Source organism: Salvia hispanica, chromosome 2 (genome assembly GCF_029641045.1).
Source record: "Salvia hispanica isolate PSC_SH4W2 chromosome 2, Shi_PSC_v1, whole genome shotgun sequence".
NCBI classification, from domain to species: domain Eukaryota; kingdom Viridiplantae; phylum Streptophyta; class Magnoliopsida; order Lamiales; family Lamiaceae; genus Salvia; species Salvia hispanica.
In genome coordinates this window covers 28,349,793-28,377,687 of record NC_142693.1, presented here as the reverse complement: position 1 = coordinate 28,377,687, position 27,895 = coordinate 28,349,793, and the positions used below count along the sequence as shown (strand labels likewise).

The window sequence follows — 27,895 nt, the reverse complement described above, 5'->3', positions numbered from 1 at the left end:
TGGTTGATTTTCACAATAGAATACTAGTTGAGAATAAATTCAAATTTTATGATTTTCTTGGTTGATATTCAAAATTATAGGATGAACCATAATTTAACCAAACTTCTTATTTTTCAAACAATTTACACATATCACACAACTAATCCTTTGAGCAAATATTCGCCCAATAAATTATTGTAATTTTTCAAAGAATTTTAGTTTGGGCCGATATGCCTAAAGTTATCGTAAATTAACAGCCCTATTGGTAGACGCTATGAAAAATGTCTTAGTTGAGAGCTCCCTTTTATAATTTTCTTGATATCAGTTTAATAAGGGTTAAAAATATTTTTTCATTATTTATACATGCAACAAAATAAAAGAATAAAAGAATACATTAAAGTAAAAGAAAAAAAAAACATCGGTACCTTTGTCCGCAATGTATGATGGATAAACGTGAGATATAATATTATCTTCACACTATGAGATGGGCCAAAATTATTGTTGTGGGCTAAGTTTCCGAGAAAAAAAGGAAAATTGGAAAAGAGATAAAAATAAATATGATCTCTAGTGAACAATAATGGAAACGGAAAGTATAAAGTTGAGATGCAATGTACTTTTTGTGAAGCTTTTCAATGCAGCTTTTTCTGTTTTGTGTTTCTAAATTTAATATAGAAAAACATTGGTCACATAATTTTACTCTACTTCCAGCTCGAGGTTCAAATAACTGATTATTTTCACAACCAAGAGGTGAATACCAAAACCTACCAGCTAAATAACTCATCATGAGTTTATTTAAGTGCTTAAATAATTTCAATATTAATCGAACCTGGAATTTATTTAAATAAAAATGGCCCTATCAACAGACATGCTCCTTGGCATAGGCGCTCGCCTCGCCTCCTCGTCATCAGTTTCTTCCTCCTCTTCATTGTCAGTGCTGGATTGAAGTATTGTTAATCAGAGGATGATGCGTTTCGGTGCAAGATTGGTGGTGATAGAAATAATTTGAGAAGTGGTTGAAATATTGATTGTGAAAAATGAGGCCCAGATCATTAAAAAATTAAAAAATTGCCATAAATTAATAGCAAGTAATCTTGATGGACAAGCAAAATGAAAAAATAAGATCATTTTTCATAGAAGGTTATATGTTTTTAGTGGTCACATCTTTTTGGTTAAGGAAACAAGAGAAAGGTATCGTTAGCAAACTGATTTATTTGGTGTCCTTGTTTTAAGCCTCCAATGCAAAACAAAGGTTGTCAATCAGAAAAACAAACCAAAACAACTGTATATTAAACCAAGCATAATACCCACCAACATAATCTAAAATAAGTCACAGATTTCAAATTCATTTAACGGTCTAATAATAAACCGATAGGTTTTAGACATGCATATACTTACAAAACATGGTTTCTCACCTTTTCCACTTAGGTATATATATAATCGCCTCCGTAACTGAAAATTGATTGCATGCATATTCAGAAGTTATAGTATTAATATAGCATGGGTTTAAATAAGAATTTGGTAATAGTAAAGCATGAGAGAGATAGAAAGTAAAATGATTAAAATATTATTGGACCAAAATGACAAAAGACAAAAAGTAGACTATTTTATGGAAGAGATATAGTATGTTTATAAAATCAAAATTTAAAATGAAGTCTATTGTGGCCTTGATTAGAATTTGACATATAACAGTTATCTTGAAATATGCATAAAGACTGAGACATAATTTCATTTGCAGTTGTAGGACTGACCTTTCAAATTTGGCAATTGTCGGTTTCTCGTCAAAAAAAGAAGAGGAAGTAACAGGAAGCCTAACACCAACACTTGGTTGTAATTGCCTGGCCCAAGTCAAAGCTAAAGGACTGCAGTCCTCCAATTCAATCTCTATGGTACAATCATGTTCGTCTAGAAAAGAAGGCATACTGATCTCTTCTAGTTTGTAACAATGTTTCATGCTTAGGTATTTAATCCCAGCCAAGCTTTGGTGTCCTGGTTTCCATTGCACCAATTCACTTTCTTCAATTAGGAGAAACTTGAGACTCCGAAAACTATTCCTTTTTTATTTCTTAATTCTCAATGAATCAAAATGATAGAGAATTCTATTATTTATAGAATTCTAAACTTTTAAACCTATCTTGCCAAGCAAGCAAAATAAATAAATAAAAAGATTACAAAAGACATGTAAATCAAATAACTAACTAAAATAAAAGATATGATATTAAAAATGATCTTCAGCGAGATTTGCTAACTCGATGACCCTATCACAGTACGCCATACGATCGCAATTTGAGCACTTCAAGAAGCGGCAACGAGCCAATGACATCCAAGTATTCCCAAGGAAAACCCGTGCCACTCAAATGTAACTTGATCAAATAAAGTGGTAACTTGAACGAGCCGGGAGTCACTGGGAAAACATGACCATACTTGACCACAGGATTTGTGATACTGAAATTAAGTGTCTCAAAATATCCATATGCTGAAATGCAATCAAAGCCACTCAAAAGGTCGTTATAGTCATCATAAGGCGTCACCTCAATTTGTATTCCTAATTTCTTTATGTAAGCATTTATTTTGGAGAGTTCCAAGATAGTACGAATGCTAGCATTCACGCCTTCAAGTGTTGAGAGCTTTTCCATTGAAACAACAACAGATGGAGCTACAAGGCTTTTTCTGGTTATCTCAATATGCTCTAACTCTTTCATGTCTCATATTTGTACTGGTACATATGATGGAGCTCCACTTCGTCTAATTTTCATATGTGGATGAATAATCAAGACTCGAAGGTTGAAAAGTTTAGATATGGTTGAAGGTACTTCTCCATTGCAAGTTAGGGCAAGATACTTTAGTTGGACTAAGGTCTAAATTTCTATTGGGAAAGTGTAGAAACGTTGTGTAAGGGCATCTATTTCCCTTAGCAACATGAAACCAACATCTATATGGATTGGATATTGATGGTAAGGACCATAGCAAAGGAGAGAACGTGTCAAGGATGCACAATTGGATCTCACCAATTTGCGAAACTCTTCGATGCCAAATAAAACGTTATTTTCCAGACACAAGCCGCGCTGACCTTTTAGACGGTCTTGTTGGGCATCATTCGACTTATTTAAGATATGATAAAACATGGTCTTACTAGCTTCTCCTCGAGACACGTGCCTCCACGAAGAATGAAGTCGGCAAGTTTTTTACTCGCTAACAGAAGACTCACGCGAAGTTTTATCCTTGCTCTTGAAGCTTCGCAAAACAAGACTATAGTAGAGAACTAGATCTCTCAGCCTATGCCAATCTTCCCTCTTATCCCACAACCCCTCAATGAAGAGCATAGTTATGATCTTGGAAAGGAGTGTGTCATAATCTTGAGGGAAAACTCCCATTAACAGAAAAGGCATTTTAAGAGACTGAATAAGTAGTTGTAACTTGGGTAAAGTACCTTTGATATTTGATTATATGCATCCGTGAACACTGAATTTCTCCTTTCTGCTACTTCATTCCAGTAGGTCAGGTCTCTGTTCCGCTCGGATTTCGATAGGATGTCAGCAACCGTTACTATTGTGAGGGGGAGACCTTCGCAAAGCTTGGCGATTTTGACAGCAGCTTTGTGAAGGTGAGGAGGGCAAATCTCATCACCGAACACCTTCTCACATAGTAGCTCCGTACTTTCTTTTTCGTTCAAAAACCGTATCTCATACCAAGAAAAGTTACACGTAGATGAGCACCATGCGTCGCGATGCCATTTTGTATGTCGACAAATAAGCAAGAAATGAAAACGGGGGATATAATATGAGATGTTTAGAAAGGAATCAAGCACATCCACTTCCCAGACATCATCAATCACTATGAAGCAATTCTTACGACGCAATCTTTGGTGTAAAAATTCTCCACCTATTTCTTCATCTACTTGTGTAATTCCACACAGTTGAGCTAGAATGCCTCGTAAAATTTGACTGCTCGGTTGAGGTACTCTGCCTACGGGACCCACACGCGACACTCGAATTTGCTCTGAATATCTGTATCTTGATATATTTGCATAGCAAGAGTTGTCTTTCCAACTCCTGCCGTTCCACGAAGTGCGTGGAAGCAATGGCTGCTGCGATCACCTCTCATAAGTTCAGTTTTGAGTTCCTGAAATTGGTCAGATAATCCAATCATATTTGAGTTGGTTCCATGGAAACCAATTGACGAGGTAATAGGTTCGTCTTGAGGCATATTCTCCACTTCGTAGATGTACTCCTTCTCCATATTCTTGAGTTTCTGGATAAATGAATGAAATTCATTTTCCAAACTCTGGAGATCAATGGAGACTATCTCCGGAAGAGTTTCGAGTTGAGAAGAAGTAATGTGTTGAGTGAGAAGGGATTCTAATGAGTCTTCGAATTTCCAGATTGCCTCTTTGATTCTTCCATCCAGAGCATTCACCTTCTTCCTGCTCCGGCTTGGCTTCGTTTTGTCCAATCTTTCCAGAATTTGGGGCCAAGGCTGCAACTCGTTGATCAGGGCTTGTATGATTTGTTGAGAGCGAACATCAAGGCTAAAACGAGAACAATGGAGAATATTGTATATAGTATTCATAAGAGAAAGAACAGCACCTAAAGATGTCATTCTTCTTATCTGAGAGTTGGTGGTGGTGGTGGAGTGGTGGCGGAAGGAATAAAGTTGGTAAGGTAAAGGGTGGAATAACTCAGCAAATTGGAAATTTCAGTGGAGAGAGGTTGAGTAGTTATGTATTATCAAAGCATTGATCCGAGAAATATCAAGAAAATGGAATATGTAATTAAAAGGAAAATTTTTGATAGATATAAATCACTACACATTCACAAATTTTGCCATTATCTCATCCTCTTCCTCTCTAGTGAAATGTACTCGATAATGTAACGATCGGATTTACTAGTATATGCTAGACAAATACGAAATTCACTAACTTATTGATGAATATTCTCTTGTTTGAAGAATGTGGTATTAACCAGAATTTGACCATATTCATGATTTATTTGGCATGAAACTCTTATTATCACTCCAATTTATCCGGCTGATAGGTCTTCTATTTAGCTAATCATAAAAGAGATGAAAATAAATAAAGATAACTAATTACCCTTAACTAATTAGGGATGTATTTATATTTATAAGCTAAATAGTGTTCAAAAGCCCATTGGATCTTGTGATCTAATGGTTAGATTAATGTCACATGTCATCTAATAATATAGATTATTAGTCTAATAACGCAACATAGCAAATAATGTACTATTTTAGTAAAATAATGTAGCATTTTAGTCTAATAATGTACCTTAGCAAATAATGTAGCTTATCACAACCATTCAATCCAAAGATCCAAAAGCTGTAATTTGTGCTGTATTTTACATTAAGAAGTTGCAAGGATCCTAACACACCTTTAACTAATTAAAATAAAAGATATTAAATTAATTAAAATTAATAAAGGTATATTAGACATGATTTTCAGCAAAATTTGTTAAATCGAGAACCTTTATCACCGGCCAAGAAAAGTAGTGTAGCTACCGGTTTTAACCTGCGTTTTAAAATATTATTCTAACACTAACAATAATAACGAATGATGATTGTTGAAATAGTATCCACAAAACAAGATTGCTTTCATTAATAGTGGTAGTATTAGATAATATTTTGAATGTGATTAAAATAAGTTATGTAGGATTATGGGCAATAATGACACCACCTTTTTGGTTGGCCAAATTAGACCGACAGTTGTCATCATAATATCACTCTACTAATATTCTGCTTCGAATTCGATCATATAAAGAAAATTTCTGTTATATCATAATATCACTCTACTAATATTCTGCTTCGATCAAAAATATAGAAAATTTTTGAAACATGAATTATAATATAAAATTAATATAATAAAAGAAAGAAATTATTAGTTGAAATGAATGATAACATAAGACCCATGTTACCAATAATTTAATTATTATGAAATAATTCTGGAAAGATTGGACGAACGACACTAATTAGTAGAAATGCATGCATCAAAATAATAAAGGAAGAACACTATATTCCTTATCTTTATTTGCTTTATGATAGTATTTGCCGACAAAAGAAGAGAAGATTGTCAAAGATTTACATATTCTATATTATCACTAGTATTAGAATAATATTTGTACTAAAGTAAGCCATTAAAATCATAATTAGGCACAAGGATAGGGCAATAATGACACAATTGATATTTTATTGGTTAAATTGTCTTTTAAAAGGTAATAAAAGTTAATAACATAGTAATTGGGACTTATCATATACAGTTAAAAGTTAAATATTCGGGTGTGTGAGTTGGCCAAGCGATAGATGTTAATAATGCCTAAGGTCCGAGTCCTTCGTGGAGCCTTTAAATTTATGTTTATTTAACCATAAAAAAAAGGGTTAAATACCATAACATTATCGAAATAATTCCCCATAAATTAAATGCACATTAATTCCCTAAGCGATAGAAGTTAATAATGCCTGAGGTCCGAGTCCTCCGTGGAGCCTTTAAATTTATATTTATTTGACCATAAAAAAAAGGGTTAAATACCATAACATTATCTAAATAATTCCCCATAAATTAAATGCACATTAATTCCCTAGGTATGTAATTCCCCATAAATTCAATGCACATTCTCATTTTAAAATAATTCCTAATATCACAGAGCACACATAAACAGAGCATATTTATTCACTTTCCACAAACACTTTATAGTACTATTTCTTTAAATTCCCAAGTAATGTTTTCAATTAAATCCAACACAAAACAACATTGAATTCATACATAATCCACTCAAATTACAATTCTTAAATTTAAGTGACAACCCTAAATAAGTAGTAATACAACATTCATGACTCATTTATTGGGAATCAAACCAAAATACCAAGAAATCACTACAAAGTTATTATATTTATTGAGAAAAATCATACTTTGAATAACATGTGCATCGCCTCTGCAGCAGCAAATTCAAAGCCTCAAAGATTTCTCCTGCAAATCAAAGGTGGATTATATCATTTTCAACTACAAAGAATCATATCTTTTACTTAACTAATACTCCATTCGTCCCACACTAAGTGGAGCACTTCTTGTTTGACACAAGATTCTATGTAGCGTTGTTTTGTGAGTTAAATAATAGAGAGAATAAAGCAAGAGAGAGAAAAGTAGAGAGAGTGATATTTCGATTTTAAGAAATGTGTCATCTAACGTGAGACATCCTGAAATGAAAAATGTGTTAACTCACGTGCTCCTTGACATTTGCGCTCACCTCTGTATCCTCATGATTACTCGCCTTTGTACACTCATGATCATATATAAGTATATTCGTTTTCATTCTCTTCCTCATTCTCCTCATGATCATCTTTATATTCATCATAAAGTATGGTTCCAAACCTGAAAATGGATACATATATATATGGAAGTTATATCAACCTACAACACTTATTATTACTTACCATTGTATTAAGACTAAGACATGATTTGATTTAGAGTTGGAGGAGGACTAACCTTTTAAATTTGATAGTTGTCGGTTTCTCATCAAAAGAAGAAGAGAAAGTAACACGAAGCGTACAAGTTAAACGTGGTTGTAATTGGGTGGCCCAAGTCAAAACTAAAGGATTGCAGTCCTCTAATTCAATCTCCTCTAGGTCATGGGGATTAAAGAGAGAAGGTATGCGGATAATTTCAAGTTTGTAGCAATGTTTTATGCTTAAGACTGCAAGCTCGCAGAAGCTTCCGCGTCTGGATTTCCATTGCACCAAATCACTTTCTTCAATTAGAAGAAACTTAAGACTTCGAAAACAATCATTTTTTACATTCCAATGTGAACCCTGAAAGGCGTAGGATCGCAATTTGAGAGCTTCAAGATTTGGCATAGAAGCAATGTCATTCATGTATTTCCATGGAAAACCCATACCACTCAAATGTAACTTTTTCAAATTGCATGGCAACTTCAATGCCCCATCAATCATTGGGAAAACATTACCTTTCTTGATGACTGGATTTGTAATACTGAGTTTGAGAGTCTCTAAGCTTTCAAGTGTTGAAATGCAATCAAAACAACTCAAAAGATCATTGTGATCCTCATAAGGCGTGACCTCAATCTGTATTCCTAATTTCTTTATGTTAGGAATTCTTTGGGAGAGATTGAAGATTGTACAAATACTAGCATTCACCCCTACCAGAGTTGACAGCTTTTCCAACGAAACAACATGAGATGGAGCTACAAGGCTTTTTCCCAATATCTCGATATGCTCTAACTCTTTCATGTCCCATATTTCCATCGGTACATACGATGGAGCTCCACGATGTCTAATTTTCATATGCGGATGGATAATTAAGACTCGAAGGTTGAAAAGTTTAGATATGGTTGAAGGTACTTCTCCATTGCAAGTTAGAGCAAGGTACTTTAGTTGGACTAGTGTAAGAATCTCTGTTGGAAAAGTATAAAAACGTTGTGTAAGGGCATCTATTTCCCTTAACAACATGAAACCGACGTCTATATGGATTGGATATTGGTGGTAAGGACCATAGCAAAGGAGAGAACGTGCAATGGAAGCACAATTCAATCTCACTGAGTCACGAAAGTCTTTGATGCCAAATAAAATCTTATTTTCGGGACATAAGCCGCGTTGACCTTTTAAAACTTCATCTTCGGCATCATCTAACTTATTTAAGACATGATAAAACTTGTTCTTACTAGCTTCTACTCTACAAACGTGCCGCCATGAAGAATGAAGCCAGCAAGTTTTAAACTCAGTAACTTCAAACTCAACAAGAAGACTTTTATCAACAGTCTTCAAGATGCGTAAAATCAGGCTGTAGTCATAATTTAGCTCTTTCAGATATTTACATCCCGATTCATACGATGAAAGAAACCCTTGAGCCATGAGCATGATGATGATCTTGGAAGTGGGGGTGTCGTAATCCCGAGGGAAAACTCCCAAAAACAAAAAAGTCATTTTAAGATTTTGAGGCAAGTAGTCGGAACTTGGGAAAAGTACCTTTGATATTTCATCATATGCATCCTGGAAGACTGAATTTCTCATTTCTGCCACGTCATTCCAGTAGACTAGGTCTCTGTTCTGCTCGGATTTCGAAAGGAAGCCAGCCACAGTGACGATCAAGAGAGGGAGACCTTCACAATGCTTGGAGATTTTGATGGCAACTTTTTGAAGTTGAGGAGGGCAGATCTCATCACCAAACACCTTCACACATAATAGTTCCATGCTTTCTTCTTCATTCAAAAACCGCACCTCAAACCCAGAAGGAAAATAATAATCATTCATCAATATTCGATGTCGACCTGTAAGCAAGACTTGAACACTTTGATTTTGGATGTAAGGAAAAGTATGCCTCGTAATACGCCATGCGTCTTCTTCCTCCCAGACATCATCCAGCACAATGAGGCAATGCTTGTCAGGCAATCTTTCTTTCAAACTGTAGTAGTCCATTTCTTCGTCTCCTTGAGTGATTTCAATTCCACACAGTTGAGCAAGAATGCCTTTGGAAATTATACTGGCTGGCTGAGGGACTCGGCCAACGGTGACCCAGGCGCGACACTCAAACTTGCAATGAATTTCTGGATCTTGGTAGATTTGCATTGCAAGAGTTGTCTTCCCAACGCCGGCCGTTCCAACTAGGCGGCGTAAACCAAAGTTGAAGTGATCTCTCAGAATATCGTTTTTGAGTTGTTGGAATTGGTCAGATAATCTCATCTTAGAATTGGTCCCAGGGAAACCAAATGATGAGGAAATAGGTTCGTCTTGAGGCATATTCTCCACTTCATAGATGTACTCCTTCTCCATATCCTTGAGCTTCTGGATCAAGGAATCTGCATCATTTTGCAGACTCTGCAGATCAGTGGAGACTATCTCTGGAAGAGTTTCGAGTTGAGAAGAAGTAATGTGTTGAATGAGAAGGAATTCCAATGAGTCTTCGAATTTCCAAATTGCCTCTTTAATTCTTCCATCCAAAGCATTCACCTTCTTCCTGCTCTTGCTTGGGCTCGTCTTGTCCAATCTTTCCAGAATTTGGCGCCAAGGCTGCAACTCGTTGATCACGACTTGTATGATTTGTTGAGAGCGACCGTCAAGGCTAAAACGAGAACAATGGAGAATATTGTTCATTGTTTCAGCAAGAGAAGAAATAGCACCGTAAGCCGTCATTTCTTCGATCTGAAAATTGGTAGTGGTGATGGAGTGGTGGCGGAACAAATTAAAGTTGCAAAGTGGAGTAGAGAGCTTTAGTTTTGCTGTATTAGATCTGACCAATGGTGGTGGAGAATGGAGATTTCTTGTCGAAAAACCTTATCTTATTAAATCATCTACTTGTTTGATGACACTGACGCATGTATAATTATTTTTTCCGTCTAAAAAAAAGTACATATTTGACAGGATAGGTAACTCGTCTAATAAAAATACATGCAATTCGATGAACATAAGCATATAATAAAAATATGCTTATGAATTTGATTTGGCTCGTAAAATCCAAACAGTCCAACGGAAAGAGATAAAGTGTGACCCAAACAGTCTAGCATATGTAGTCCGATGCAAAATGGGATTGACTGATACGAATCTTATGTCGGAATGAGATAATACATCCGTCCAATTTGGCTAGCCAAAATAAATCGAGCATCCACAATGGATGCTCGATCTCACGCCCGATCGGTCGAGATCGGGCTCAGGCATCGGGCATCCATTGCAAGTCTCGGGCATGTCCGAGGACGACCAAGAGTTCAGTCGCGCCCCATCTCTCGCCCGATCCATCAGGCGTGAGATCGGGCGCCCATTGCAGGCCGATGCCCGAACCCGATCATTTTCTGTGTTTTTTTTTTAGTTTTAAATTATTTAAACCCTAATTAAACCACTACAAATACTCCATTTTTCTTCACTTTTCACACACCAAATCTTTCACTTTCTCTTCTCTATTCTCTCAATATCCACACTTTCAACAATGGATCCGAGTCAATTCTCAAACCCCCCATAATGTTTCACTTTCTCTTCTCTATTCTCTCTATTTAGATGACTAGTTTGATTTTTTTTAATTTAGTATTTTATTTTTAATGTAGTTTTTTTTAGCTAAGATGATGTAGTTTCACTTTTAAATTAAGTAATGTATTTTTATTTATTTTTTTGCGTTTGTGGTGTTTAATATAATATATTTTGGTATTTTAGTTTAATTAAAAATAAAATTAAAAAATAATAATTTAAAATTAAAATGAAAAGTGGATAAGAGATAGGACATCACTAAGACTTCAGGCATGCTGATGTGGCAACTATTACAGAAAGATAGGGCATGGCATGCTGATGTGGTAACCATTAGGACTAGGACTTTCAGGCATCCATCGTGGATGTTATTGCCCATACGAATACATAATTGTAGTCCATAAAAGTATTTAATTGTCTAAAGTGGGTGAATCAAAGCACTTTCAAGTTTCACCTAACCAAGTATCAAAAGTTGGACAAATTAACTTCGCCATAAGATTAGTGGTTTCATGAATCAAGAGAAGATATATTAAAAAAATATTAATGGCATGCCTCAAAACTTGGGATGGTCCCCCACCAGTCACTAAAGCCTTATATAAATGTTAATTATTGCTTAATTCTTTATTACTTCTTTTTATTAAAATTGAACAATTCGTAGCTAGAGTTTAGTAGTAGTTCACACTAATATTGTATGTAAGGATATAAATCCAACTCGAAACCTACAAATTGACTCAAATAACCTAATAATTTTATAAGATTAAGGTTTTAAAAAAATCACCATTTGAATAGCCCTGAACCAAATAGCCGGTAACCCAATAGAGTCGACTTGAAATAAAAATTGGCCCCAAATGAGATACTAATTTTCTAGATTTTATTTTCATTTTTCATTAATTTTAGAGTTGAAATAATACTTACTTGTATGTATGCATTCATCTATTTTAGATATAGAATTATCAGTCGAAATATTTTAATTAAAAAATCATCCAATTATTTGAGCTCGATTGGCCAATGAACAAATCGGAAATCTAAAAATTTAGAATAAGAGTTAAAAATATATAAATCGACAGATTTATAGCGTGAATAGTCTGACAACTTGCCAAGATTGGCCCAAATTCGAGTGGATTAACCCGATTGACGTTCCAAATGCACATAGAAACCAAGCAAAATCAACTCAGCTCGATCAATCCGAATGGGTCAGTTTTGGGCCAGACTGAGCCCAGAAAATTTAAGTTTGATTAATTTTAGCGTATAAACTTAATTATTGAACTTTAATGGCCCATGTGTTGGACAGAGAAAAATGTACTAGTCTGCTATTTTATAATTTTCTTGTATACCTTTTTTAATATCAAATTAATAAGAGCTAAAAATAATTTTTAATGATACATACAACAAAATAAAATGAAAAAATATATTGGTAGGCCCTCCTCACTTTGTTCACCAATGGATGAGCCCAAAGCCCAACCAAAAGTTATTTGCACTACAAATTGTGTTGGAAACTAAATTAGGATCCATTAAGGGCGCTATATAGTTTAAATCGGCCTAACCAAGCCCGATTTCTAGGAAGGGCTAGAGCCTAATATAGATGTAGAAATGTGGCATTTGATTTGCTGGACTAATTAATACTGACACACAATATGAGATAAATTGAAGTATACTTTATTCATAATAATATTAGTTATAGAGGGGATGCGTAATTATTAATAATAATAATAATTAATAATATTAATAGTAATAATAATAATAATAATAATAATAATAATAATAATAATAATAATAATAATAATAATAATTGTGAGGTGTAATGTGATCTTCGCACTCTACGAATGAACCAAGATATACTGCCATGCACTATTTTTTTAAGAAAATAAAAATAAACATAGTCTTGGCAAGAGTCAAGCTCTATCCGAAGAGGCCAAGAGGGGTTTGGAAATGGTTCTCAATCAACGATAAACGTGCCTTAATAGAACCTCACTAAATGCGCCATTGCTCAAGCACAAATTAAGATACTTGCATCCATCTCTTAGTCCCCTTTTTATGCAACACATTACACATACTACATGTATGTTATTATCGATCGTAACCCACCCATGACCCATCTCTATCTCTATAATATTTTCAAATTATTAATTATTTTTACTGAAAATTTTGGATGATAATCATAAAAGAAAGCAAAGAATTAGTTGAAAGGAATGATAACATAAAACTCATATTGCCAATAATTTAATATATTGTGAAATCATTCTGGAAAGATTGAACGACACTAACTGGTAGAAAATGTATGCATCACAATAATAAAGCAAGTACATTACTACATTTATAGAAAACTTTATACTCCGTATGTTTATTTGATTTATGATAGTAGTATTTGCCGACAAAAGAAGAGAAGATTGGCAAAGATTTACATATTTCGGGGAGTGATCAATTGCTAACTCATCATTTAATTGCTAACTACAACTAATTTAAGGCTATAGGATTTTTAAAAACGCGTGATCTACAATTTGCCGCGTGTAATTTTCGTTTTTATTAATAAAATCAAAAAAGATAAACAAAAAACTCCAAATTAGGGTTTTGGATGAAAATGTCATCAGTGTTTCTAAAATATCAACATATTACTTTAACAATGTCAACACAATGCTTTAAGAATGTTAACTCATTGTGTATATTGACATTCTACATGTATTATATTGACATATTTTATATAGTATGTTGACATTTCTGCTGTACGAAAAAATTAAAAAAATTTGAAATATTTTTCAAATTTTGACGTCGGAACATATGCATGTAGGATATTGTTGGAATTTTTATGAAATTATCTTTAATTTGATATATGTTATATGAATTTAAAGTTTTGGGATTTCTTATAAAAGTTAGTTATAACTAAACATGTAGTTAATTGACATTAATACTCATATTGATATTTTTTGGAATTAATCATATGATCTTATTGACGTTTTTCATTAATCGTATTGACATTTAGGGATTGATGATCTAAGCCCTTAATTTGAATATCTAATGGCTATTATTTAGTTGTAGTTAGCAATATAACACTCCCCTCCCTATATATATATTATTATTAGTGAATAATATTTGAACTAAAGTACGGTAATAAAAATCCATTAAAATCATAATTGGGCAAAGGACAGGGCAGTAATATATTTTATTGGATAAATATTCTTTTAAAAGGTAATATTCCCTCTGTGTGTGAATAAGTCTTATTTCTCCGGCACAAATTTTAAAAAATGTTAAAAAAAATTATATGAAAGAAAGTTAGTGAAATATGGGTCACAATTGTATATAGTAATTTTAAATATATGTAAGTTGAATTAGTTAGTGAAATGTGAGTCCTCTTTACTATTTATGATAATCATAAAACGAAAATTTTATTTGTGGATGGACCAAAATGGAGAAACGGGATTCCTATTCGCAGGTAGAGGGAGTAAAATTAATAACATTGAATTTCTTAGTTATAAATTTGATTGTGCCACGAAATTGAATTTTGTTAGTAAACTATATTCCCTCCGTCCAATTACAAGTGATGAATTTCTTTTGGACACATAATTTAAGAAAATACTACTATTTATTGTGTTAAAGTTGAATAAATAAAGTATGAAAAATGAAAAGTAAGAAAGATGAAAAGAGAATAAAATAAAAAAAAAATTGAATGAAAATAGAGATGGAATACCATAAGAAAAGGAAAATATTTTATATTTTACTAAAAGTGAAAATCAATCGCTTATAATGGAACAATCTAAAATGATCAATTACTTGTGATGAAACGGAGGGAGTCCCGATTTGATGCTTCCGGAAACATGATGAGACGGCACACATTTGGAGTGGATTTAGTTGATCTAGGAGCTACACGTGTTGAAGAAACAGACTACATCCACTTCAAGATTAATTAAATCAACAAAAGTTGCTTGACATTTAGATAATTCGAGAGTTATGTGAAATAGATTAGATATTTTGTATTCTTATATTAAGTAGAATTGGTTAGCTAGAATTTTCTAGACTCCAGACTTAAACTCTCTATATATTGGTACTAGGCCATCTTGTAGCGTGTGTAAACAATGAAAGTGAGCATGTACAAGAGAGTGAAGAAAGTGGGCGTAAGTGAGTGTGAGTATTCTAGTGTGAGGTGTATCCTTATTGAGTCAAGTGTGATTTCGTGTTGCCGGTGTTGGTACCATGTCATATATTTGGTGTTTTGCATACCATTATTATGTTTCATCCAAAAAAAAGCAAAAAATGTTATAGTGCAAATTCATCTTGGAAAAAGCAAATAACATATCAATCTACTATATAGTTTGGACTCACTATCAAAATCCTATCTCCGTCGGTGTTCTTATTTTGCACATAAATATACCATTATATCAGATGCTTCTCAAATGCTTCTGCTTCCGTTCCTATACAACCATCATGTATATAATATATAGTTAAGGATTTTGTTTTTTCTTCATGACGGCGAATATCCTTAACTAAAGATGGAATGATATGTTCTTCAAACACAAAACAAATTTCGTGAGCATAGATGCATTAGTGAGGTACCAACTTGTACAGAGTTGGCAATGAAGCCAAGTCGATAGGATAGATCTCTCACACCCAATGCACTCGTCCTTAAGAGTACACCTAAACAATAGTAATACAATATTCATGATTCATTTATTGAAATCAAACCAAAATACCAAGAATTCCTTGCAAAATTTCTTATATTTATTGAGAAAAATCAGACTTTTAATAACATGTGTATTACCTCTGTAGCAACAAATTCAAAGCCTCTAAGATTTTTCCTGAAAATCAAAAAAAAAAAATTATATCACTATCAACTGAAAAAAATCATATCCCTCCGTCCTTAAAAAATAAATAATATTTGAAATAGAAACAGCACAAGTTTTAATGTACAATCGATAAAGTAAGAGAGAGAGAAAAAAAAGTAATTGGAGTATTCTTAGTGTAAAATGGGACTCATCTCATTAGAGAGAAAAAAAATTATTAAATAGAATTGATCTATTTTTAATGTATAATTGATAAAGTAAGAGAGAGAGAAAGAAAAAGTAATTGGAATATTCTTAGTGCAAAATGGGACTCATCTCATTAGAGAGAGAGAAATTTCTTAAATAGAATCGATCTATTTTTAAGTGACATCCCAAAATAGCAATGTGGTCTTTTTTATAGGTAAATGAATTTAAATTTAAAGATCGTCCACGGAGGACTCGAACCTGAGATCTTTGGCCTCGTGCATTAACCTCTCTACTGTTTGGCCAACTCACACACACAATGGCAAATGTGGTCTATTTTTAGGGAGGGGGTGTATCTTTTACTTAACTAATATTGCCTCCGTCTCACACTAAGTGAAGCACTTCTTATTTGACATGAGATTTTATATAATGTTGTTTTACGAGTTAAATAGAGAATAAAGCAACAAAGAAAAAAAAGTAATTTTTATTTTAAAAAATGTGTCATTTAGAGTGAGTCATCCCGAAAAGGAAATGGTATCACTTGGAGTGAGATGGAGAGGATACTAAGTTAAAAAAAATAGTCATGTGAACTCACATGTCCTTGCGTTGGTGCTCGACGCAGGAATTTTTTCCAGAAGGGGCCCCATTATACATACTTCTTTCGTTCCCCAATATATTTCTCACTTTGATATATATGGCACGGGTTTTAAAAAATGTAAAATAAAGTAAGTTGAAAATATTATTTATATGTGAGAGAAATTAGTTACTAGAATTTGAGATCTATTACCAAAAGTAGTAAAAATGAAGTGAAACAATTAATAGGGACGAACCAAAATGCTGGTATACATAATGGGGAGACGGATAGTGTAACACCCCACTTTTTTCGAACCCTAATTTTAGAGCCAAAAATTTAAAATTAATTAATTTCCTAATTTATGACTTAGGAGACGTGAACTAATTGAGGAACAAAATTATGACCGAGTCGAGTTTAGGGTTGTGTTGGAAGTTTGAAAAGTCAAACTTGTTGATTATATGACGTGGCATGTGGATATTTGAATTAAAGGTGAAATTATGTGATGATTTAAATTGTTTAAGGGTGAGTGAGATTTTTAGGATATTTTTCCATAACCTTATTTTCTTGACTTTTTGAAAATCCCTAGCCTTATTGGAGAAAATCTTATTTTTCCGGATTTAATTTAATTCTTGGGATATTTATCCAAATTAAATCCAAAACCCAATTGTTCCTTATTTTTGATGAGAAAAAAATCGACCCCCCTTACTCCTAGGTGATTTTCGAAAATCACCAATGTTGGGAAGGAAATATTATTTTACTTGTTTAATTGATACCTTATTGATTTCCTTCCATACCTAAAATCAAATATTCTATCAAATCTTATCATACCTCAAGAAGATTTTGCCATATCTTATTTTAGTTAATATTCAAAATCCCTTCCTCATTTAAACCCTATACTACACGCCTACTACCTATTAAAATGGGGAGGAATTTTATTTTATTTTGCTCCGTGATATTTTATTCTACTCCGTAAAATATACAAAACAAAATCTTGGCTAATTAAAAGCCATATATTTCAAAAATCTCCATGTTTGAACCCTATATCTTTTTCTTCTTCTCTACTCCACAATATTTGTTTTAATTAATTGTGGAGAATAAAATCTTCCCAAATATTCTATTTAATTACCTAAAGATTCTTAAAGATGGTGAGATTCATAGGGAAATGCATATTGAGAGAGTTTTGGGAGTAGAAGATGATTTGTATATTTCTATGTTGTGTTTACAATGTAATTCAGCACCTCAATATATAGGTGTGAATATGAGCTATGTATGGAAAACACAATATCTTTGTAATCAATCTATTTTAGGACAATATGTAATTGTATCAATCCTAGTAAATTGATTTATTCTGCAATCTTCTCTTCTCCTCTTGATACGCTTTGACACTCCCCCTCAAGTTGAGCAATGGTATCTCCAATGCTTAACTTGTCCAATATTTCCTTGAAAACCTTTGGGTGAACTGCTTTGGTTAGTATATCTGCCAACTGTTCTTCTGACCGAACAAATGGGAATTCAATGATACCTCCTTCTAGCTTCTCCTTGATGAAGTGTCGATCAACTTCCACGTGTTTTGTTCTGTCATGTTGTACTGGATTTTCTGAGATACTAATGGCTGCCTTGTTGTCGCAGAATAGTTGACTTTTCCGGGTAGGCGGAAAGCCAATTTCTGTGAGTAGTCTTCTTAGCCATATGATCTCCATGAGCCCACTTTTCATTCCTCGGAACTCAGCCTCGGCGCTTGACAAAGCTACAACCTTTTGTTTCTTGCTCCTCCAAGTAACCAAGTTGCCTCCGATGAAGGTAAAGTAGCCACCCGTAGATTTTCTATCTATTGGATTACTTGTCCAATCTGCATCAGTATAGCCATCAATCTCCAAGTCTTCCCTCTTTGCTAGGAATACTCCGTAGCCTACCGTACCCTTTAGATATCGCACAATCCTCAAGGCGGCCTCCATATGATTGGGTTGAGGTCGGTGCATGAACTGACTCACTATGCCGACTGCATACGTGATGTCGGGTCTGGTATGTGAGAGGTATATGAGTTTCCCGACAAGTCGTTGATACCTTTCTCTATCTGCGAGATCGGCCCCATCTTCTATCTTCAAGCCATGATTGGGAATCATCGGAGTGTCTGCCGGTTTACACTCGAGGAGACCCGTTTCTACTAGCAGGTCTAGTACATATTTCTTTTGTCTTAGGAATATCCCGTGCCTGGATCTCAACACTTCTATCCCCAAGAAGTACTTTAGTGCACCTAGATCTTTCATCTCGAATTCTCTGGACAGGTTTTCCTTCAAGTTTTGGATTTCTTCCATATCATCTCCAGTAATGATCATGTCATCAACGTAGATAATCAAACATGTTACCTTGTCATCTCTCCTTTTTGTGAAAAGTGTGTGATCCGAATGGCTTTGCTTGAAACCATGTTTGACCATTGCTTGGCAGAATCTTCCGAACCATATCCGTGGAGATTACTTTAATCCGTACAGAGTTTTTCGAAGTCTACACACTTCTCCTCCTTTAAAATCTTCAGAGAATCCTGGTGGAACTTCCATGTATACCTCATTGTTTTTCTCTAACTCACCATGAAGAAAGGCATTGGTAACATCAAACTGGTGGAGCGGCCAATCTTTGCATACTGCAACAGATAGTAATGCTCGCACTGTATCCATCTTAGCAACAGGGGAGAATGTCTCTTCATAGTCCACTCCATACACTTGAGTGTATCCTTTTGCCACAGTCTCGCCTTGTATCTCTCGATTGAACCATCTGCTCGTCTTTTTATGGTGAATATCCATCGACATCCAACTGGCTTCTTTCCTTTTGGCAATGTGCATTTCTCCCAAGTACCATTTTTAACTAGGGCATCTATCTCCTTCTTCATGGCTTCTCTCCAATGTTTATGTTTGTTGGCTTCTTCAAATGACTGTGGAATTTCTTCTTCTTCGTATAGGGCAGCTTCGAAGGCCCGGGCCATTTCTGACAGGTGCCCTTGAGCAATATTGGATACTGCGTATTTTGCCTTTATCCCTTTCCAATCTGGTGAATATCGTCGAGGAGGGATTCCTCTCGTACTTCTGTGTGGCAATTCATAAGGTTCTCCTGTATCTCCACTTCTTCCACTAGTTCCACATTCCTCATTATTGCCCCTATCAAGATTAGTATTAAAATCTGAATTGTTTACCTCAGGAATCGAAGGCGGGGTTGATGGTTGGACAATGCCACTTTGTTCTTCGTTCTGTATTACAGGACTTGATGGCCCGGCGGTGCCGCTCACTTCCTCAGGTGGACCAACGTCTGTGACAGGGCTTGGCTGTGGCTCTCCCCCTGCCTGATGTTCCCCCGAATGTGGCTCTCCCCCTAAGTGTTGGTTTTCAATATCCGGTAGCCAATCTAGGAGGTCATTGTTTGGACTATTGTCTGAAGTTTGTGTCTCCCCCTGACTACTAGATTGGCTGTAAAAGTATTCCCCCTCCACAAAGTTACAATTCATGGTGGTGTGCATTCGTCGGGTTGTTGGGTCATAGCACCTGTAACCTTTTTGATTTTTTCCATAGCCAAGAAAGACACAGTTAAGAGCACAGGGATCAAATTTGGAACGTTCGTGTTTTGGGATGTGAACAAAGACCGAACAGCCGAAGACTCTGGGCTCAAGAGATAAGGATGATGGAATTTCGAAGTGGTGCGAAAAAATATCCAAGGGAGTTTTAAAGCTAAGGATTCCGGTGGGTAAGCGATTTATGAGATAAACTGCAGTGGCTATAGCTTCGGGCCAAAAAGATTTTGGTATTTTGGATTCAATTAAGAGGGCTCGGGTAATTTCAAGGATGTATCGGTTTTTTCTTTCGGCTACCCCATTTTGTTCTGGAGTGTACGCACAAGAGGTTTGGTGGACTAGTCCCTTTTTTCTAAAAAAGTCTTGCATTTTATTATTGACAAATTCCCCCCCATTGTCGGATCTAAGGATTTGGATTGTGTGAGTATATTGCGTTTGAACAAGGTTATAGAAGTCTATGAACTTATCAAACACTTCATGTTTATGTTTCAAAAAATAGATCCAGGTCATGCGGGAGTAGTCATCAATAAAAAGCACAAAGTAACGAAAACCTTGCCCCCCAGTGATAGGGGTAGGACCCCAAACATCAGAGTGTACTAAAGCAAACGGAGATTTCATTCTTGTATTGTTCAATTTGAAAGTATGTCTATGGTTTTTGGCCAACACACAAGTATCACAATGAAAAGATTGCATAGAAGTAACTAATTCAGGAAAAAGTAGGCGAAAATATCCTAAAGATGGATGCCCTAACCGACGATGCCAAAGCCAAGCCTGTCTTTCTGTCGGTCCGGGAGTCAGCATCATTGCAGCACTCTGTTGGGCTATCTCGTCCACATAGTACAGTCCGCATCGCTCAGTGCCACGCCCAACTATCATCCCCGTCTTGATATCCTGCAACATGCAAAATTGTGGTTGCATTAGCAATTTACAGTTCAATTCTTTAGTCACATGACTAATGGACAAGAGCTTGTGTGATAAAGACGGGATATAAAGACAATTAGAGAGACATAGAGTGGGTGAAATGTTTATTGTGCCTGCCCCCACAACTTGTGCTAGGTCCCCACTGGCAGTTTGGACATATGATTTTTTGGAACTGGAGATGGATACAAAATCTGAGGCTTCGAACGAAATTGTATCTGTCGCCCCACAATCAAAAATCCAGTGAGGGTCTTTCGGGCCTGATATGGAAGTTGAAGAACAGGCCAAGGCGTCGAAGGAATTTTGACAGGGTATAGAGGGCTGATATTTGCTAATTACGGAAGATGGGGGTGTAATTTGCAAAAATTTTGCAATATGGGATTCTGTTTGGGATTTTCGAGAAGTTTGGGGTGGGTTTTGGGACGTTAGTATGAGGCGGGGGTCAATTTGAGATTTAGGAGAGTGTTGGGGTGGGATTTGGTAGGATATTTTGGGTCGGGGTTGGGTTCGGTATTTCAGGAATTTGGGGGATGGGTTTGTGATTTTAGAAAGGTGGGAGTATTTAAGAGGTTTTTTTTCAGAAACCCTCGCCGCCTCCTTCCCCAATTCGTCTGAAACTCTAGATTCTCCTTCTTCGCCATTGCTACTGCCGGCGATGTCTCCAATCGACCATTTTTTACCTTCTGACCATGTCCTTGCTATGGAGACGGATGCAATTTTGGGCTTCTCCTCGAATTTGACCTCTCCGCTGCTACTGTTGCCGCCGCCGCTGCTGCCCACCGGATTTTCGGTGTAGGTGGCGCGGTCGAGAGCAACGGCTGCTGAGGCTCTTCCGCCTCCACTGCCTCCACCGTTTCGGCCTGCATTCCGAGCTTGCCTCGCCTTTTTCATCTCTTCCCACCACTCCGGGAATCCGTGGATGTGGAAACACGTTTCTCTGGTGTGTTTCTTCCCTCCACAGTGGCTGCATACTAATCTGCTTTTGTCCTCCTCCTTTCTGTAGCTAGGGTTTCTCGGCAGTTGTTGATGCTGTGGTGCGGGTGCTCGGTTTTGGTTGACTACGGCAAGGCCTACTCCGATTCCGGGTTCTGGGTTGAGTAGCTTCTCGTTGACGGACTCCCGTCTCACCAGCCCATACGCTTTCCTTGCAGTTGGGATTGGATCCATATTTAGAATTTCTCTTTTGATTTTATCATACCGTTGGTCTTCTAATGCCCATAAGAATTGGTACAACCTGTGTCTCTGAGTGTGTTGGTTGTATTTTTCGATGCTAGACAGAGTATCCATCGGGTTTGGATCTCTGGTGTCGATTGAGATCCACAAATCTTGAAACTTCTGCCATAGATGTTCCAGTGATAAGCTTCCTTGTCTCAAACTGTACGTTTGTCTGTGCATGTCGGAGATCTGGAACTGATCGGCGCCGCTTCCGTACGTCGTGGCCAGGCTTTCCCATAAGTCATAGGCTGTTTCGTACTGTGAGACCTCGTTGACGAGGCTGGCGTCAATGTTGTTGATGATCCAGTTGAAGCAACAATCATCCCGCTGCTACCATCGGTTGTAATTTTGGTCCGTCGGTGGGGGAGCGTCTGTAACTCCATTTATGTGAGATGCCAGACCTTTCCCCCGGATGGCCCGTCTCATCAATTTCACCCATAGGGGATAATTGTCCCCATTGAGCTTCTCTGTCAGGCGCACCTCGCCTAATGATTCCAGAGATGAAGGCTGTTGGTTTGAATTTTTCTGAGACATACTTAGTCTCATGAATTCAGCGAACTGTTCGGCTGAAAGGGTTATTGGTTGGTTGTTCTTCGGAGGGGTATCAGATTCAGAATCTGACATCTTGTTGGTTGTGTTTTTGCAGGGTTCAAAAGGTCGGGAAAGGTACTCGAGACTATGATGATATTTTTCTGAGTCTCAAGCCCGAATAAACCTGCTCTGATACCATCTTAAAGATGGTAATCGAGAGGGGAGAGATTCATAGGGCAATGCATATTGAGAGAGTTTTGGGAGTAGAAGATGATTTGTATATTTCTATGTTGTGTTTACAATGTAATTCAGCACCTCAATATATAGGTGTGAATATGAGCTATGTATGGAAAACACAATATCTTTGTAATCAATCTATTTTAGGACAATATGTAATTGTATCAATCCTAGTAAATTGATTTATTCTGCAATCTTCTCTTCTCCTCTTGATACGCTTTGACAAAGATTTTATTGAACCCTATAAATAAGAGCAAAACCTAACCCTAACCCTCCAAATTTTCGTCCTCCACCCCATTATACACGCCCCCTCCCATTTTTCTTCTCTCTAAATTTTCTTCTACTATTCTCCAATATTTCGTCATCTCTTGGAGAAGAATTGAAGTTTTATTCAAGAATCTTGAAGAACCAAGGCTAATACTTTATTTCTACCGTTCGTCTTTCTCAAAAAGGTATTCTTATATTAATTCTTCCTCACCTAGCCGATTAATCGGTATTCTTGAACCCGGAGGCATCTTGATTGAGTGAAAGTGGGATAAAGGGGATATGGAATATATGTGTGCATGTGTGAAACCGTGCGTGCGTGTGTGAGTGTGTGTGTGCGTCGCGTGAGTGTGTTGTGTGTGTGTGTGTGCATGTTGGCAAAATACTCTTGTGTGACATATGTTGATGATAGATCTAGAGTTAAGATGCGAATGAAATTTATATGATGGACTTGATTTTGATTGGTGATATTAAGATGAATCGATGGGAAAAGGGAAACGTGAGGCATGCATGATTTAGGAAGTTATGTTAGAACTAATACATGGTATGTACATATGTGGTAAAAAGGTGAAACCTCGGTTGCGAAGTAGGATAACAAAGGGAAAGAACATACTTGAAATCTAAGCAGTCGAGGTGGGCTTTACTCTGAAACTGTCTTAATTCTTGCAAAGTATTGATTGGTGTTATAAGGGTGGTTTGAAACGTTATGCCATGCCTGTGATTATTTTGATGATATTGTGTGTCTGATGCCTAGTTTGTGAGTACGCTCCATTAGGCTACAGTGGCTATGGATATGTATAAACGAATTCGGGTCTGAGTACGGGCCGCAAACCCTACTAGGCTGTGTACACGGTGGGATCGAGAGCCGTCCTTGCTAGTCGGCCGGTCTCGTGGGCGAAAAGTGTGGCCACGCTTTCGTCGCACCATGGAAAGATTGTGTTTGTGTTTGTGATTGTGATAATTGATGAGAAAAGTGGGGGAGTTGTTTGACTGGCCAGTCTAAGAAATTATTTTTGTGATACTCGTGATATTCTTTTATAACTGTTTAAAACTCAAGTTCATTATGGTAAGGGTGGCATAACTTATTAAATAAAATATTTTGGCAACGAGTTCACTGAGTATTTCAAAATACTCAGCCCTGCATGTGTTTTCCTTATGTGCAGGTTGAACGACGACGAGCGTTGGCGGGTGTTGAGCAAATCTAATTAATAAGATGGTTAATATGAACTTCGAGTGTAGACATGTCTTCATACATGGATTCACTTTCTCTTGGTTGCTTCCGCTAAATTTTGAAACCCATTTTTATCACTTAGTCGTTTTGAACCTATTTCTTTTTGGATTAGAAGACTAAGACATATTGTGTTTTGTTGAATTCATTCCAACCCTTGACTTTGATCGTCATTTATGCTATCCGTTCTTCATTGATTATTCTTGATTAAACCGTTGTCTTATTGCTTCGCCAGCTCGTTAATTACCTAGGTCAACCCTCTTTAATTGAAACCCTAGTCTTGTTCTTATTGCATTTAAGTCTGTCTAGTTAACGACCGCCGAATTTATTATACCCTAAGAGGGCGGGGCGTTACAGATTGAGTATTTTATACTCCCTCTATTCCATAGTAATACAGTCATTTTGTCATTTTGGTACGTTCCATAGTAATAGAGTCATTTTCCTTTTTAGTAAAAGTCAACACATTTTTCCACACCTACTTTACTCTCTCTTACTTTTTTCTCTCTTCATCTCTCCATATTTTTCATTTTCCACTTTATTCTCCTTTTACTTAACTTACCTAAAAAATCACAATTATAAAGTCTATGAAAATTCATTAAAAAAAAAAATTTGTTGCAAGAAACTAATTAGCAAATACCTAATCAAAAGTATGAAACAATTCATATATTTACACAGTCTTTTTCTTATCCTCGAATGTTAATAAAGAATTGATAAAAAAAATTGCATAATTTAATTAAAACTGAATAGAAAGAATGAATTAAAAAATTGAATATTAACAAAAAAAAAACAGCTTCTAAAAAGAATTAAAAAGGTTCCAATGTAGAAAATGAAATAAAGAATTAAAATGAACAAATAGAAAGTTACTTTAAAAACTACTCCCTCCATCCCCGAATAAGAGTTACTAATTTCCATTTTGGTCTGTCCCCAATTAAGAGTAGCATTTCACTTTTACCATAAATGGTAAGTAGGTCTCACATTCCACTAACTCATTTCACTCACATTTTATTATAAAACCAATATAAAAAAGTAGGTCCCACATTCCACGAACTTTTTCAACCAATTTTTCTTTACATTTCTTAAAACTCGTGCCCGGTCAAAGTGCTACTCCTAATGGGGGACGGAGGGAGTAATCGATAGTAGTGTTGCACGTTTGCCGAGAAACTTGACACTTAAAAAAGTTATTGTAATAATGATAATTATTCTTTTTTATAAGCCTGCATCTACTTCTTCCTTAAAACACCTAAACCATTTCTCACGGTTTCCTTAGCAATTTAAGAATTTTCAATTTTCAGCCCCTTTTATCCTTAAATTTCCAAGCATTTAACCTTCAATAGCATTAAATTGGTGAGGGCTGAGCGAAATTTTTTAAGACTACAAAAATTTTATAAATAGAAAAAACACAAAAAAAATTATTTGGGTAGGGGCTTAAGCGCTCCCTCCCTTCCTACTGGGTCCGCCCATGTGATTGCTCGCCTTTGTATCCTCATGATCATAAGTATATTCGTCTTCATTCTCTTCCTCATTCTCCAAATGATTTGGCCTCAATCATTAATCTCACTACCGCAATTGGCCAAATCTCACACACGAGATCATCATTATATTCATCATAAATGCTCTTGTATATGGCTCCATACCTAAAAATGGATACATAAATATATCAATCTTAAGAGTAAGACATGATTTGACTTGCAGTTGGAGGAGGACTAACCTTTTAAATTTGATAGTTGACGGTTTCTCATCAAATGAAGAAGAGGAAGTAACATGAAGCATACCAGTTATGTAATCAAGACTCGAAGGTTGAAAAGTTTAGATATGGTCGAAGGTACTTCTCCGTTGCAAGTTAGAACAAGGTACTTTAGTTGGACTAAGGTTAGAATTTCTATTGGGATAGTGTAGAAACGTTGTGTAAGGGCATCTATCTCCCTTAGCAACATAAAACCGACATCTATATGGATGGGATATTGGTGGTAAGGACCATAGCAAAGGAGAGAACGTGCAATGGAAGCACAATTCAATCTCACCGAGTCACGAAAGTCTTTGATGCCAAATAAATGCTATTTTCGAGACATAAGCCGCGCTGACCTTTTATAACTTCTTCTTCTGCATCAGCTAACTATGTGGTTTGGAGCCCCTTGCACAGCGGAAGACTTGTACAAAACAAATAAATCAGATAAGGATCTATTTGACCGATTATGCGATTAATCAATTCACATGTTAAACAGATAATTGCATGCTAGAACGCAAATAATTCATGCTCAAAGAAAGTAAATCCTAAACATGATTTCTATGGTTTAGAGTTACCGATTTGATTCTCCAAAGAATCGACGATTGCTCGCGCCTTCTCCACGATGATCTTCAATACTAGACCACGGATCTTCTCTCTGGTTCCCGAACTGTATCTCGATATCAGGGTGGGCTGATCTTATCAAAATACTAGGACTCGAATAAAAAAGACAGAAGAAATCCTTCTCCAATTAGGAGAGAAATTCGAACTCCTCTAGGTAGAGGGGGACGAAAATTATGAATAATAATAATGAATGATTTCTGTCTCTTTTATTCTCCTCTTTATATTAAGTTCCTTTTGGGCCCAGACAGGGATCTATGGAAGGTTTTGGATATGGGCTCCCCCAATTAGCTTTTTACTAATTAAATTGAACCCACAATTTAATACAAGCTTATATTGGAATATTACGAGCAGCCACTATAGAAGTAATATTGAACTCTCCCCATCCAAATCCGAAATTACAAGTAATTCGGGTTTCCACTTTGTTTATTATTTATTTCTCGCGCTTAAGATATAAATGTCCATTAATTAATTAATGTCTGCTATGGACTTAATTAATTAATATCTTATTAATTCCAAGAGTGGACTTAGCAAGAAACATTTATTTATTATTCATAGAGCGATAAAACTCCAACTGACCAGTTTTCCGAATAATAAAACCTTGTCCGAGCTCCTCTTGAGGACATTATCAAACGAGACTCACCTGGCGCACGATTCAACATAATAGCAATCCTAGCACCGCTAGATATTAATCACCACTACCCAATATATCAGGATTATTGGGTTGCGAAAAACCCGCACCATTTGATAAGTCAAAGTATTGCATAATCAATACCGTATGCTCAATGCTAACATATGTAGATTAAGAAATAGTATTTCATCAAGCCCTAGTCTTTAAGTAGATAGCATAAAGACACGTCTTGCTGTTAGATCCGTTCAGTACTATACCACACTAATGTCATCTTATTTCAGTAAGGCTTAGAAATATGCGGACTGACATTGCAACCTTTCACGATAGGTAGCCAAAGCCTATCTAGGTTGTGAAATTCTTCTTTTTCTTTTGCAAAGCATTGCATAGATCTGACCATGTTACCTTAAAGTGGACGCCGCCCACAACTGGTCTACTAAGCAAAAGACTTAGACTTTGTTTGCTTCTTATACATTTAAATGTTTATAAAACATTTTATAA

General features: G+C 35.9%; 2 protein-coding genes and 1 pseudogene across 2 annotated transcripts; 1 reads left to right on the top strand and 2 right to left on the bottom strand.

The window, feature by feature from the left end:
- Positions 1 to 6,647: 6,647 nt before the first annotated feature.
- On the bottom strand, positions 6,648 to 10,239 carry LOC125217638 (putative late blight resistance protein homolog R1A-10). Its single transcript, XM_048119163.2, has 3 exons — positions 7,466 to 10,239; positions 7,227 to 7,351; positions 6,648 to 6,949 (listed from the first exon to the last, which is right to left on the bottom strand). The coding sequence occupies exons 1-2, from the start codon at positions 10,123 to 10,125 to the stop codon at positions 7,267 to 7,269; spliced, it is 2,745 nt and encodes a 914-aa protein (XP_047975120.1). The 5' UTR covers positions 10,126 to 10,239; the 3' UTR covers positions 6,648 to 6,949; positions 7,227 to 7,266.
- Positions 10,240 to 17,877: 7,638 nt separating this feature from the next.
- Positions 17,878 to 18,641, top strand: LOC148932050 (uncharacterized; annotated as a pseudogene).
- A 407-nt stretch (positions 18,642 to 19,048) lies between these two features.
- On the bottom strand, positions 19,049 to 22,786 carry LOC148932049 (uncharacterized). Its single transcript, XM_089064986.1, has 4 exons — positions 22,497 to 22,786; positions 21,533 to 22,442; positions 20,781 to 20,920; positions 19,049 to 20,003 (listed from the first exon to the last, which is right to left on the bottom strand). The coding sequence occupies exons 1-4, from the start codon at positions 22,784 to 22,786 to the stop codon at positions 19,049 to 19,051; spliced, it is 2,295 nt and encodes a 764-aa protein (XP_088921112.1).
- Between the last annotated feature and the right edge of the window lie 5,109 nt (positions 22,787 to 27,895).